The sequence below is a fragment of the Polypterus senegalus genome, chromosome 13 (genome assembly GCF_016835505.1).
Source record: "Polypterus senegalus isolate Bchr_013 chromosome 13, ASM1683550v1, whole genome shotgun sequence".
NCBI lineage: Eukaryota > Metazoa > Chordata > Cladistia > Polypteriformes > Polypteridae > Polypterus > Polypterus senegalus.
Window position 1 is genome coordinate 153,288,849 of NC_053166.1, and position 15,319 is coordinate 153,304,167.

The 15,319-nt window shown below is 44.8% G+C and overlaps 1 protein-coding gene across 6 annotated transcripts in view; it reads left to right on the plus strand.

Annotated features, from left to right (window-relative positions):
• Positions 1–13,854, plus strand: part of LOC120543103 (TOM1-like protein 2) — a 95,565-nt gene extending 81,711 nt beyond the window's left edge. For 2 of the 6 annotated variants that reach the window (XM_039775952.1, XM_039775951.1), the window contains exons 13-16: positions 4,628–4,693; positions 7,648–7,707; positions 11,469–11,505; positions 11,619–13,854. In XM_039775952.1, the coding sequence (XP_039631886.1) occupies positions 4,628–4,693; positions 7,648–7,707; positions 11,469–11,505; positions 11,619–11,779 (324 nt within the window). In that variant the 3' untranslated portion in view covers positions 11,780–13,854. The remainder of the gene's footprint in view (positions 1–4,627; positions 4,694–7,647; positions 7,708–11,468; positions 11,506–11,618) is intronic. The other 4 variants (XM_039775954.1, XM_039775953.1, XM_039775956.1 and 1 more) reach the window with 2 other exon arrangements.
• Positions 13,855–15,319: the final 1,465 nt, after the last annotated feature.

A 15,319-nucleotide genomic window follows, 5' to 3' on the forward strand; every position in this document is an offset into this window, starting at 1 on the left:
TAACACATTGACAGATTGGACTATCACTATTGGCATGATACGCTTAGGTGTCGAAAATGACTGTTATGAAAGGACTGGGAGGTGACATGCGACAGTAATCGTAGTCAAGAAAATGTCAAAATGCCATGTAGTGCAACTAAAACCAGAGGGTCAAGACAAAGATCAGGAACCAAACAGCCAAGAGTTCGAAACCTGGCACTTGTTGTGAAGCTAATTGCGCAATCACCGCCATACAGTGCTCTGCATAAATGAGTACACCCGCTTTAAAAAGTACAAATTTAATCGGTAGCTCAATGAACAAAAGAACAATTTCCAAAATTTTCACAAGGCTGAGTTTTTATTGGAACACTTGTTTAACTCCATAGCATGAAATTAAGGTTAATAATATAACTTGGATCACAAAATCTTCAGTTTTACTCAAATTGGTTGAAGCAAAAATGAATACACCCCGCAACAAAAACTACTACATCTAGTATTTTGTATGACCACCGTGATTTTTAAGGACAGCACCAAGTCTTCTAGGCATGGAATGAACAAGTTGGCGACGTATTGCAACATCCGTCTTTTTCCATTCTTCAAGAATAACCTCTTTTAGAGCCTGGATGCTCAACTGGTCGCTTCAGAATTCCCCACAGGTGTTCGATTGGGTTCAGATCAGGAGACCTACTTGGCCATTCGATCGCCTTCACCCTGTTCTTCTTCAGAAATGCAACAGTAGCTTTAAATGTGTGTTTTGGATCATTGTCGTGTTGGAAAAGTGCACGACGACCAAGTGCACGGCAGTATCTTCTCCTTCAGTATAGAGCAGTACATTGCTGAGTTCATGATACCATCAATGAAATGCAGCACTCGTGCAGCCCCACATAAGGACACTGCCACCACCATGTAGGCACCATGCATTTTTCTTTGAAATCCTCACCTTTGTGACGCCATACAGTTTTGAAACCATTAGTTCCAAAAACAAGTGATCTTTGTCTCATCACTCCAGAGTACAGAGTCCCAGTAGTCTTTATCTTTTTCAGCATGGGCCCTAGCAAATTCTAGGCATTCTTTTTTTTTTGGTGCATGGGTTTTAGGAGCGGCTTCCTTCGTGGACGATACCCATGCATGCCATTCCTCTGCAGTGTGCGCCGTATGGTGTCACGGGAAGCGGTCACTCCAGTTTGGCTTTCTACTGCTTTAGCTAACTGCCGTGAACTTGCATGGCGATTTTCTTCAACCCTTCTCATCAGAAGACGCTCCTGTCGAGATGTTGACTTCCAGTGGACGGACGGCCTGGACGTCTCTGTAAGATGGTTGCACTGCCATCTTTCTTAAATTTTTGGATCACTTTTGCGACAGTATTTTGACTGATATGTAAAGCTTTGCTGATCTTCTTGTAGCCCTCACCTTTTTTGTGTAAAGTAATGATTTCCTTTCTCAGGTTTTTTAAAAGTTCTCTTCCATGTGGAGCCATTGCTGACAGCATGAAATGAGAAGGGCTTTTCTTTTAAGTATAGTCACCGGTCTGCTGGACACCTCTTAAATGAATCCTTAGACTCCCCTGTGGTTGAATGCCAGTTCGTTATAATGTTGTAGTCTTAAGTGTGGCTTTCCTCCTAAGACTATAATTGGGGTGAACTCATTTTTGCAACATGGGCTTGAATGAATTTGTTAGGAAAATCACTTTTTTGTGTGTGCAAATTAACAAATCTTGTTTGCAATCAATGGCCCATATTTGTGGGAGTATTTTGTAGTACAGTATCTCATAGAAAATGTTGATACTGAAAGGAAACTAAAGGTTTTCTGACAAATGTAGTGGGTTGTACTCATTTATGCCATCAGAAGTGTGACATAGGAGCCGCATCACGAGGACTAAGGTATTGCGTAAAATAATGAAAACCATCCATCTATCCATCCATTATATCCTAACTACAGGGTCACGGGGGTCTGCTGGAGCCAATCCCAGCCAACAGAGGGCGCAAAGCAGGAAACAAACTCCGGGCAGGGCGCCAGCCCACTGCAGTAATGAAAACCAAGACAGTCAAAATGAGGACTTCTTTAATTTCAAGAAGTAAAACAAATGTTAAGAATTAAATTCTGTATGTGGAAAACGCTATAAAATTCAAAAATTGAGTTACATGCATACTGCACACATTTAGTAGCTTATCTTTGGTCAACTCAAATGTCACATTACACGACTTTTCCAGCAATTTTTCAATCCTAGCCTTCAATAAGACATAATCTTAGCGTGTTGGAGACGGCCGCGTCGCACTCTTGCTTATTTCAATTGTCTAATGTGACATACCCAACAACTCCGGTCTTTAGTCGTAGGGAGGGCTCTGAGTGCATGAAAGCTGACGACCAATGAGGGCTCATCTACAAGTACCATGCCTATGATGCAGCGACGAGGAATAAGGAACACGGCTGGGTTTTGGATCGCGAAAACAGAAGAGAAGCTCGTCTGTCTGATGTCTTGTGTTTAATGGACCATGACAGAATAGAAAAAAAAAAGTAAAAAGGGTCAGAGATTGCGGCTCAACTCGCCGTACCTCTTAACCCTTTGTACATCACCGACCTTGTCTGGCAGCATGCTGTTGGATGTCAGAAGAAGGGATGATGAGTACAACTGTGCCACAAAGTCACTAAATGTGACCTATCACAGTACACTGTGTGCACAATTATTAGGCAAGTGAGTATTTTGACCATATCATCATTTTTAATGCGTATATTCCAACTCCAAGCTGTATTAACTTGAATGCTTATTGGATTTAAGCACGTCAGGTGATGTGTATTTGTGTAATGAGGGAGGGTGTGGCCTAAGGAGATCAACACCCTATATCAAGGTGTGCAGAATTATTAGGCAGCTAGTTTTCCTCGGGCAAAATGGGCCAAAAAAGAGATTTAACTGACTCTGAAAAGTCAAAAATTGTAAAAAGTCTTTCAGAGGGATGCAGCACTTTTGGAATTGCTAAGATATTGGTGTGTGATCACAGAACCATCAAACATTTTGTTGCAAATAGTCAACAGGGTCGCAAGAAACGTGTTGAGAACAAAAGACGCAAATTAGCTGCCAAAGATTTGAGAAGAATCAAACGTGAAGCTACCAGGAACCCATTATCCTCCAGTACTTTCATATTCCAGAGCTGCAACCTACCTGGAGTGCCCAGAAGTACAAGGTGTTCAGTGCTCAAAGACATGGCCAAGGTAAGGAGGGCTGAAACCCAACCACCACTGAACAAGAAACATAAGTTGAAACGTCAAAACTGGGCCAAGAAATATCTGAAGACAGATTTTTTCAAAGGTTTTATGGACCGATGAGATGAGAGTGACTCTTGATGGACCAGATGGATGGACCTGTGGATCAGTAATGGGCACAGAGCTCCACTCCAACGTGGAGGTGGGGTACTGGTATGAGCTGGTATTTTTAAAGATGAGCTAGTTGGACCTTTTGCATTGAAGATGAACTCAAAATCAACTCCCAAACCTACTGCCAGTTTTTCGAAGACACTTTCTTCAAACAGTGATACAGGAAAAAGACCATGATTTTTATGCAGGCCAATGCTCCATCACTTGCATCGAAGTTCTCCACTGCGTGGCCAGCCAGTAAAGGCCTTAAAGATGAAGGAATAATGACATGGCCCCCCTTCCTCATCTGACCTAAACCCTATCGAGAACTTGTGGGCACTTCTTAAACGCTAGATTTACGGGGGAGAAAAACAATCCACCTCTCTGAAGAGTGTCTGGGAGGCTGTAGTCACTGCTCCACAAAAAGCTGATCGTCAACAGATCAAGAAACTGACAGACTCCATGAATGGAAAGGCTTATGACTGTTATTGGAAAGAAGGGTGGCTATATTGGTCATTGATTGATTGATTTTTTTGAAATGTCAGAGATGTTTATTTGTAAATTTTGAGGTGTTTGTTTATTATTCTCACTATAACAGATGAAAATAAACAAGTGAGATGGGAACATTTTCATTTTTCCTTTAGTTGCATAATAAATCTGCACACTAATAGTTGCCTAATAATTGTGCGCACATATGTATTCCCCTGATGATGTTCACACTCACATTTCCGTTGTGAAACATTCAGGTTTCAGGTTTATTAACATTTTGGATTGACTGATAGCACTGTGTTTGTTCCATATTAAAATTAATCCTCAAACATACAACTTGCCTAATAATTCTGCACTCCCTGTATTTTTTTTTTTTTTTCCTTCCCTTAGTCTTTAGCCATGTAGATTAACATGGTCTGGTAACGAGATTAGCAACTGCACTCGTCAAGTCTGACATACCCTACAACAAGATGTTGCGCAAGGTGACGTCGGCTTTAACAAGATGCAGCAGATTTCCTCCGTTCTCATCACAGGGTCTCTCCTTAGCTGGGCTCTCAGCAGATGTTTTGGGACCCTGACGTTGTGTGGCTGAGAGCTTCTGTGTGTGTGATGACTGGAAGGTTATTTCTGATGTTTTGGGAAATAAAGCATTGAAAATTGCTGATTAATTACTGATGACTTTGTACCAGCAGACCTCCCTCCCTCCCTCCATGACTGTGTGTTGCTGCCTTTCTGCCTACATTCTCTCTTTCTCTTTCATCTTCTGCTCTTGCTCAATCACTGTGTAAGGCACTTTTTGTTGTTGATTCAGCTGAAACACAAAGGTGGTAACGCAGACTTGGAGCCCATAGACAGCTGGCTTATTACCCAAGGAATGGTGAGATTTCACCAGCACTACTGACCTACCTGCATTGTCCCCACCGCTCCCAGCCTCTCCACCTTTTGCCCACTCTGTCTCTCCATGTTAATCCTTCCCTTTTTTTAAAAGTAGAAAAAATCCATCTCCGACAGTAAAAGGGAATGACATGGCATCAGCCTTCACTGCCCAGACTGTGAAGGGAGAGCACCAAATGCACCCCAGGTCCCTACCCGCTCAACATCCATTGTCTAAACTAGCAAACCTGGATGTATCAGCCTGTCTATCAGGAAAACTCGAGTCTTCATGGTAACCCGCTACCACCTCCCCAATGGCGTTCTCTCGATTGGGTTGCCAGCGCTGCTTGAGGTTTTCTTCCTTTTTTTGGAGGACGAGGACAAAAGAATATCTGAGATATTTAGGTCTCCACTGGCATACTTGCTGAGTTATTTCACTTGATTTGCAGCCAGATCCTCCAGTAAAGACATTCTCTTTACATGAAGCAGATCCTGCTGCTGTCCTCCCATATAAATAAAAGAAAATGTGCTCTGCCTGAGTGGCTCAGTTCCTTTTACTGTCACAATGCAGCTCGTCATTCTATAAATAAAGGAGAAGCTCCAGTTGAAAACACAGGTTTGCTCGAAAAAAAGAACAGACATGTGTTTTCATTAAAAAAAAAAATGTACTGCCGCTATCCGATTTGAAATAACTCCTCCATCCCCTCCATGCTGCTCGCCATCTAGATAGATGATATAGTTCTGAACATTTAACCAAACTAAACCAATAAATTAGACTGAAGTAGTTATTAACATATTAATCTTTTAACTTCTGACGATGTTCGGCCCGATGACACCCAAGGGGGGACACCCGAGTGTGGCACGGTGCAGCAGCAGTGATTGGCCAAAGGGTGACGTTCACCTCTGCAGATCAACCAAGATGGCAAGCATTAGACTTGCACATAAAGATGAGAGTCAAAGGTCACTTCATCAAAAAGCCACCTCTTTGGCCTAAACATGTCTCCTCTTCTTTTAATTTCCCCAGTTTTGATTAAAGCAGTCTCTCCAATCCCCCACCCCTTTAATTCTCAAGACACTTTTACTGGTCTCATCTGGCCTGCCGCCTTGTCTGTTACTTGTGTAACTGGTCACTGGACATGCCTTCACCGGGTAAGAAGTTAATGATTCGTTTACAGTCCCGTTACTGCTATTCAACCCACTAACCCACCCTTGCACTGCCATGTAATCCAGTTTACTGGGTTCTTAGATGTGCACTGTTTTCTAATTAAGCTCCTTTGCTGCCTTTACTGGTATCGCTGTCTACAGCCTCCGTTAATTAATGACCCTCTTGACATTACAGGTTTCACTGGTGTAGTTGTGCAGAAGAGGTGTAGGCTGACATTCATCAGGAGGTGCGCCGCTTGCAGTATTCAGAAATGGTCTCTACGTGGCTAACTAAAGGAGTTCTCCCATTTGCCCACACGGCAAGGAGACGACAACTGACCAATGACAGTTTATCAAACTGCAAATCTTCAAACTGAAATGCTTCACGCTGCGACTCCATGGTGGTTCATTTGGTGAGGAGGATGGGATTTGCATTGTGGATGGGTGGAGTGTGCTATAATGGCGATGTTGTGCAAGAATGGTGTGGGCTGGCACACCAAGAGCTCAGCTGACATTGACCAGGAGGTGCTCTGCTCGCTGTGTTTTAAGAAATGGTCTCTGCGAGCCTAACTAAGTGAGCTCTCCTGTTAGCTTAAGCTGCAAGGAGACTACGACTGACCACCAGCAGTTCACGACATAGCAAATCTTCAAAGTGAAATGCTTCATGTTGTGAGTCCATGCTAGTTAATTTGGTGAGGAGGATGGGATTTGTACTGTGAATGGGTAGAGTGGAGTGTAATGTCAATGTTGTGCAGAAACAGTGTGGGCTGGCAGATGGAGAGCTCAGCTGACATTGACCAAGAGACGCTCTGCTCGCTGTGTTCAGAAATGGTCTCTGTGCGCCTAATTAAAGAAGCTCTCCTGTTAGCTCAAACTGCAAGGAGACCACGATTGACCACCAACAATTCACGACATGACAAATCTTCAAAGTGAAATGCGTCATGTTGTGAGTCCATGCTAGTTCATTTGGTGATGAGGATGGGATTTGCACTGTCGAGGAGTCGGCTGACAGACAGAGAGCTCAGCTGACATTCGCCTGAAGGCGCTCCACTCACAGTGTTCTAAAGTTCTCCTGTGGCCCTCGCTCATAGACTCGTAGTTTGGCATGTGACTGTATTTGTATTTTTTCTTTAGCGATAAACACTTACCTTTCTTTCGTTTTGAGAGTTTGCCTTTTCTGTCTCATTTCATGATGATAACAACAAGCAGGGCAGATGACACCAAATGCTGATTGGCTGCAGTATTGCAGCGTCAGACCCAGTAATGTGCCTGTTAGTAAATTATGGAATTGCCAACCAGAATGAAAATTCAGATAACGATAAAAATGTTAAAATCCAAATTTAAAAAAGCAGCACAAGAATTATCCCCATGTAACATGCATAGGCACTTGGGACATGCTAATAAAAAGTGACCGGACTCAGTTTCGTAATTTGTGCATTGACCTGAAAACTCAAACTGAGAAATCACAGCTTGCTTCAGTAGGCCGCGTCCAACTAAAAACGTAAGGCAGTTGGTCCAAAACTCTGCAGCCTCGGGGGGGTCCCCAGGACGCGCCGACTTAAAAAGTGCAACCCCTCTAAATGGCCTGCTGTGTGCACCCAAGACCACCCGCTGCCTTCCTTGCATGTGATCATGCAGTATGTTTTTTTTGTTTGTTTTTGAATTCTCTTGTGTGTCACGGTGCTCAGTGGTGTGTGTCACTGTGTCATTATTTGATTTCATATTTATTTCTCAGTTCCTTTTTATTATTATTTTTTTTGTCACCTTATCTTTTGGCTTTGCCTGTCTTGGTCTGGCCTGCGCTTTGCTCCATAGATCCCTGTTGCGCAGTCCTCTGTCATGGATGACATTGAGGAGTGGCTGTGCACCGATGTGGTGAGCTATATTTTTTTTTACGTTGTGTTCTCTCTCTCTCTGTCTTTTGCTAACTTACTCTGTCCATTCATGAAGTCAAGAAGATGTGAGCCTGCCCATGGAGTTTCGACTGGGGTTTGGGTGGGGGCGGCGGGGTCTCGGGATACGTTCATTTGTCATGTGCGGATGACAGCAGTCATTTTGGACCTGAAATCGTTAGACTTGAGTGCACAAAGAGGGCACCATTTGATCTGCTGGCATGTGTGTATGCTGAAGGAGAAAGTTTGAACTTGCACACTTGCATCCATGGATTTCATTTTGTTTGCTTAGGTGGGGCACCACTAGTGTTATGCCACCAAGACCAGGTACATCAACTGTTTTAATAATACAAAGGGGACTTGCAGGATAAGCTCGGTAATGTGTCAGTTTGAAGTTGTTTTTCATCATTGCACACCGATCAGCCACTGCTAGGTGACATGAATAACAATGACGCGATGGCACCTGCCTAGATGTCAGATAAATTGGGCAGCAAGTGAAAAGTCAGTTCTTGAAGGTGATGTGTTGGAGGAAGGAAAAATGGGCCAGGGTAAGAATCTGAGTGACTTTGACAAGGGAAACATTGTGATGGCGGGTGGATGACTGACTGGGTCAGAGCTTCTCCTAAATGGCATGTCTTGGTGGGATGTTCCTGGTATGCAGTGGTTAGCACCTGCCAAAAGTGGTCCAAGGAAGGATAACCAGTGAACCAGAAACAGGGTGATGGCCACCAAAGAGTCATTGATGTGCGGGAAGGTCCAGCCCATCTGGTCCAGTCCCACAAAAAAGCTACCGTAGCACAAATTGCTGAAAGACATCGACGCTGGCCATGAGAGAAAGGACTCGGAATACACAGCACATTGCAACTTGGACTACCCATGCTGACCCCTTTCCACCAAAGAAAGTGCCAACAATGGGCATGTAGGCATCAGAACTGGACCATGGAGCAATGGAAGAAGATGGCCTGGTCATCTACAGTGGTGTGAAAAACTATTTGCCCCCTTCCTGATTTCTTATTCTTTTGCATGTTTGTCACACAAAATGTTTCTGATCATCAAACACATTTAACCATTAGTCAAATATAACACAAGTAAACACAAAATGCAGTTTTTAAATGATGGTTTTTATTATTTAGGGAGAAAAAAAATCCAAACCTACATGGCCCTGTGTGAAAAAGTAATTGCCCCCTTGTTAAAAAATCACCTAACTGTGGTGTATCACACCTGAGTTCAATTTCCTGATTACTGCCACACCTGTTTCAATCAAGAAATCACTTCAATAGGAGCTGCCTGACACAGAGAAGTAGACCAAAAGCACCTCAAAAGCTAGACATCATGCCAAGATCCAAAGAAATTCAGGAACAAATGAGAACAGAAGTCATTGAGATCTATCAGTCTGGTAAAGGTTATAAAGCCATTTCTAAAGCTTTGGGACTCCAGCGAACCACAGTGAGAGCCATTATCTACAAATGGCAAAAACATGGAACAGTGGTGAACCTTCCCAGGAGTGGCCGGCCGACCAAAATTACCCCAAGAGCGCAGAGACGACTCATCCGAGAGGTCACAAAAGACCCCAGGACAACGTCTAAAGAACTGCAGGCCTCACTTACCTCAATTAAGGTCAGTGTTCACGACTCCACCATAAGAAAGAGACTGGGCAAAAACGGCCTGCATGGCAGATTTCCAAGACGCAAACCACTGTTAAGCAAAAGAACATTAGGGCTCGTCTCAATTTTGCTAAGAAACATCTCAATGATTGCCAAGACTTTTGGGAAAATACCTTGTGGACTGATGAGACAAAAGTTGAACTTTTGGAAGGCAAATGTCCCGTTACATCTGGCGTAAAAGGAACACAGCATTTCAGAAAAAGAACATCATACCAACAGTAAAATATGGTGGTGGTAGTGTGATGGTCTGGGGTTGTTTTGCTGCTTCAGGACCTGGAAGGCTTGCTGTGATAGATGGAACCATGAATTCTACTGTCTATCAAAAAATCCTGAAGGAGAATGTCCGGCCATCTGTTCGTCAACTCAAGCTGAAGCGATCTTGGGTGCTGCAACAGGACAATGACCCAAAACACACCAGCAAATCCACCTCTGAATGGCTGAAGAAAAACAAAATGAAGACTTTGGAGTGGCCTAGTCAAAGTCCTGACCTGAATCCAATTGAGATGCTATGGCATGACCTTCAAAAGGCGGTTCATGCTAGAAAACCCTCAAATAAAGCTGAATTACAACAATTCTGAAAAGATGAGTGGGCCAAAATTCCTCCAGAGCTGTAAAGACTCATTGCAAGTTATCGCAAACGCTTGATTGCAGTTATTGCTGCTAAGGGTGGCCCAACCAGTTATTAGGTTCAGGGGCAATTACTTTTTCACACAGGGCCATGTAGGTTTGGATTTTTTTTTCTCCCTAAATAATAAAAACCATCATTTAAAAACTGCATTTTGTGTTTACTTGTCTTATATTTGAGTAATGGTTAAATGTATTTGATGATCAGAAACATTTTGTGTGACAAACATGCAAAAGAATAAGAAATCAGGAAGGGGGCAAATAGTTTTTCACACCACTGTAGGTGACGTGGACAGCCAGGTGTATATGCGTCATTTATTTAATGAAGAGGTGGCAGCAGAATGCACTATGGGAAGTAGGTAAGCTGGTGGAGTCTGTGTGAGATGTTCTTGGCAATGCTGTGCTGGGAACCCTTGGCATTCATGTAGATGTAACCTGGACATGTGTACCACGTACCTAATGAATGCTGCAGACCACGTGCACCCCTTTCATGGCAAGAGTATAACCTGATGGCAGCGTTCTCTTCCTGCAGGGATAATGGGTCCTACCACACTGCAAACATCTTTGAACAGACACCACAAAGAGTTCAGGGTGTTGACTTGGCCTCTAAATTCCCCAGATCTCAAGCTGATCCAGCATCTGTGGGATGTGCTGGAAAAATGAGTCCAATCCATAGGGGCCCCACCTTGCAACTTACAGGACTTAAAGGGTCTGCTGCTGACAACTTGGTGCCAAGGGACCTTGAGAAGTCTTGTGGAGTGGGTGCCTTGACGGGTCAGCACAAAGGTGGCCTCCACAGTGCGAGGCAGGAGGCTGTAATGTTGTGGCTGATCGGTGTATATATTAATTTGAAACGTGACATTGCATTCTAAACTAAAGTGTTTTGTTCAATTAAAAATAAATAACTAGCCTGCTCCTGTGTTTCATAATGGAGGTAATGGGCACCTGCGTGTAATAAATGGCATACAACTTTGCAAAATGTGTCAACCGTTGGTATCCGATAGCTCGAGGTAACCATGCTGTCCTCCTCTGTACACTTGGGGGGCTGTTGGTCTCACCATTCTGTAACTTTCCTTGGCATACTTTTGCTAACTGGGCAGCCTGAGTGCACGTCATGTTTATGCCCATGTGTGTGGGAGTCTGCGGTGCGGTCGTGTGTGTGTGTGTGGTATGTCCTCTCAATTTGGCATGGGACGGCTGGCAGGAATTTGAAGTTCTGCATGTATGGAGGGGTGGGAGAAGGGCAAGCAGAACTCTGTGAGAGACTTCATGAAGCTGTAGGTGGTTTGGGGGTCAATGTGCCTCTTTATATGGGTCTGGGGGCAGAAGGGGTACAGATGTTAATATTTATGTGTCTGCTGGTCTGTATATACTGGTGTTGGCTGGGGTGGGGTTAGCAGGGTGGGCTGTTCTCCTGCCAGCTGCTCATTAAACTCTCTTCTTTATCCCTTGGCAGAAAGGAGATGAAGTGGAGGAGGGCGTCACGAGTGAAGGTATGGCCGCTCTGCCACCTGTTTTGGCGTTGCTGCTTTTAGTGGTCAGCATGTCCTGTTGTCCGGCTTTCTTTATTTTTTGCTAACGTATTTACTGATTCATTGCTTCCCAGAGTTTGACAAGTTCTTAGAAGAGCGGGCCAAGGCAGCAGAGAGGATCCCCAATTTGCCCACGCCCCCCGTCACGGAGCCCGTGGCGCCCAGCGGTGACTCCAGCAGCAGCAGCAGCAGGAGGAAGGCGGAGCGCTCGGAGGACATGCTGTTTGCTCTGTAGCCGGGCCGCTCTGGGCCCTCCTCGTCCACCCTCGCGTGTAGGGTGCACTTCTCTCTCTCCCGACGCCATGTCCACTTCAACTCTCCAGCAGACACAGCTAACAGTGCTGCCATCGCTTGCTCCTCCTCACAGTTGTCATCTCCTGGCAGTGCGCAGGAAGGTCATCCCACAGTAACAAGAAGAACCTGAATGAAACAAAAAAAAAAAAATCAATACATAAAGATCGAGAGTCGCTGTCACCAGGGAACTTGGGAGTTGGCACTGGTTGGAGTTTACCTTTTGCTCCTGGAACGATGATGCCACTCCAGCGGGTGGGCTCCTTTTGAGCTCTTGGCGTGGTGCGCTTCACCACGGACTTGTCTGCTTCCGCTTTACGTGTTTTCATTCGCACCACATCACACCGTAACTCAGTTTACCACCCACCAGTCCCCCCCCACCACCACGCTTGAGAAGTGGACAGCCATTTGCCAGGTGGGCTGCACCTACTCTGGTTTGACTTGTGTGTGTGTGTGTGTGTGTGAGTGTGTGTGCACGCCTAGAGGGGTCTCCTCTGGGTGAGCAGCGATATGGAGGGATGTCAAACAGAGGAGATTTATTATTTTCTTTCATTAGGGTTATTGAATGGCTGGGGGTGGAGGGGAGAGGCGTGATGGTTGGTGGCATCGAAATGCGTTTACGAAGAGCTGAGATTAAGTCAAGTGTAGGGATGGGGGGGGCGGGGTGACACTCATGGCAACAGTCCTGGAAATGAGACGACAGTGAAAGAGGTTGGCGGGGTGGGGTGAGGTGGGTGCTTGCAAGTGCAATAAGATTGGCACAGAAGTGAAAGAGATATGGAGTGGGCACCATTTGGAGGATTGGCGTGAATGTTCTGTGTGGGTGGGTGGGTATTGTGTTCAGAGGGTGCAGTTGGAGTGGTAAACGCTCAGTAAGGCTGACCCGAGTGTGATGTGTTTGTGATGGACGTTCTCACTTTTAAAAAGTGGCCCCCTGTGCGATCCCCTGGCACCACGTATGGCTTGCTTCTCGTCAAATGCACTTTAAAGCCGTCATTGTAGAGGAACTCGTTGATTTTTGAGGATCATCTGTCCCTATAGCAACAGCACACAGCCAGTGTTTGAGAAGAAGGGCACTTTAGTGAAGCACATGCCAGAGTCCCAGTTCTGCTTATGCCTGGATGCTCAGGTTGGCACAGCTGTAGGGGTCTGCAGTAGTAGAATAGCGCGAGAAGGAACCTGATGTGAAGCCCTGTGCCAGCTTCTGGGTGGGCACATCACCGATGACGAGGCCACATTTTCAGTGACCACCAGCCCGGTTCATCCATACTTCCTAGGATTTAGTTGAGTGGAGCCATTAATTAGGTGCCCACCTCTGACCTCAAAGTCAGTCCAGCGCGCCCAACCCCCCCCCGCTCATACGGTATAAATATGAGGTTTTTTTTTTTTTAATTATTTTATTTTAAAAGATAGAGCCATGGATTGTAACTTTTTTTTCGTGGGGGTCTGGCCTACACCTTGTACCCTGACACTAACAATAGCAGTTTTTGTTCCTTGACCAGTGTTTATTATTTTTTAAGTTGATGCCACCACATCCTTGCCCAGTTTAGTTGGGAGGTGGGCATTAGATTTACACGCTTCAAGCCTTTGAAAACTTTGAAATGAAGCTGCGCCCCCCTGAACCCCCCGCTGACTTTAGTGTTGGTCCATCGAACTACTTTTATGTGTGTGTGTGTGTTTGCGTGTATACACCCCACCATGTTCACGTCATTGTTTCCTCGCCAGGACACCCCCGGCACACGAGGTTGACCGACCCTTTTGCCGAGTGCCAGCTCCAGCTGCCAACGTAGCTGTAGGTTCACACAAGGCTGTGACGTCACCTCAGCCGGGGCCGAGATCTTGTAGTGACCCGTGTAGCTCTCTTATGTTCTGTTTTTTTGAGATCTCAGACTTTGGCCGATTTCAGGGCTGAACGGGCGGCCCTGCCACTCTACGTGTGTCGCCTCAGATACAGAATCCAGCCTCTGTATTGTTCGGTTCCTGCATGTGTTCTGCTCCAATAAAACACTACCAGTGTGACCTCCGCCGTGTCACCGTGCCTTCTTTTTCTTTTGTCTGTCCAACTAGAGCAGAAAGGGACGGTTATGACAAATGTTAGATGTGCGTAATCAAGTGTGGGGTTCATGGGGGGCACCGGGGGCAGGAACCAACACTAGAAGGTGATGCCAGTCCACACATCACCAGTGCTTACACCTTTTTTTTGTTCATTTAATTCTCTGATTGGCAAAGTCTGTGGACAGACATCACCAAACCAGCCCTTCCTGTAAAACACACACCAGGCTTACCTTTCATGGAGGCCTGTCTCGGAACCGCTGCACGTCTTCGTCATCTGGAGCCATCGGAGCTCGGTAATGCCATGTTTTGTTTCGTTCCAGCGAAAGAAACTCAAGTAGAGGAGCGGGAGATGCCAGTCCGCTTGCCTTCCACCTTTCTACTGCATGACAGTTTGATGGATTGCGGCCATAACTGCTTTAGAGGTTCCATGATCCGATCCCACCTACGAGGAACATGCTACCGAAAAGGAGTGTCAATGACGAGAGGTCAGCCCTCGTGTGTGCCACTGGTTTGTGACACCGGCTCGCCAACGTCCACCGTCAGCCTCGCACGGAGCTTCACCTCTCCTAGCAAAAGGAAGACGACCTCGACGGCATCGGCCAAAAAGTGCGACAAGGATAAGACACGAGAGGTGGTTATGAAGCTCTGAGTTGGAGTTCACATTTGAAACTGAATGACGTCGCAGTGTTAGATAGATAGATATGAAAGGCACTATATAATAGATATGAAAGGCACTATATAATTGAGTGAAAGGCACTTTATAATAGATAAGAAAGGCACTATATAATAGAGTGAAAGGCACTTTATAATAGATATGAAAGGCACTATATAATAGATAAGAAAGGCACTATATAATAGAGTGAAAGGCACTATATAATTGATTGATATGAAAGGCACTATATAATAGATATGAAAGGCACTTTATAATAGATATGAAAGGCACTATATAATAGATAAGAAAGGCACTATATAGTAGAGTGAAAGGCACTATATAATAGATATGAAAGGCACTATATAATTGATTGATATGAAAGGCACTATATAATAGAGTGAAAGGCACTATATAATTGATTGATTGATATGAAAGGCACTATATGATTGATATGAAAGGCACTATATAATTGATTGATAGATGTGAAAGGCACTTTATAATAGATAAATAGATATGAAAGGCACTATATAGATAGAGAGATACTTTATTAATCCCAAGGTGAAATTCACGTACTCCAGCAGCAGCATACTGATAAATAACAATATTAAATTAAAGAGTGATAACAATGCAGGTATAACAGACAGTAACTTTGTATAATGTTAAAGTTTAACCCCGTGGGGTAGAATTGAAGAGTCGCATAGTGTGGGGTCTCTTGAGTCTGTCAGTGGAGCAGGACGGTGACAGCAGTCTGACTGTCTCTGAAGCTGCCCCTCTGTC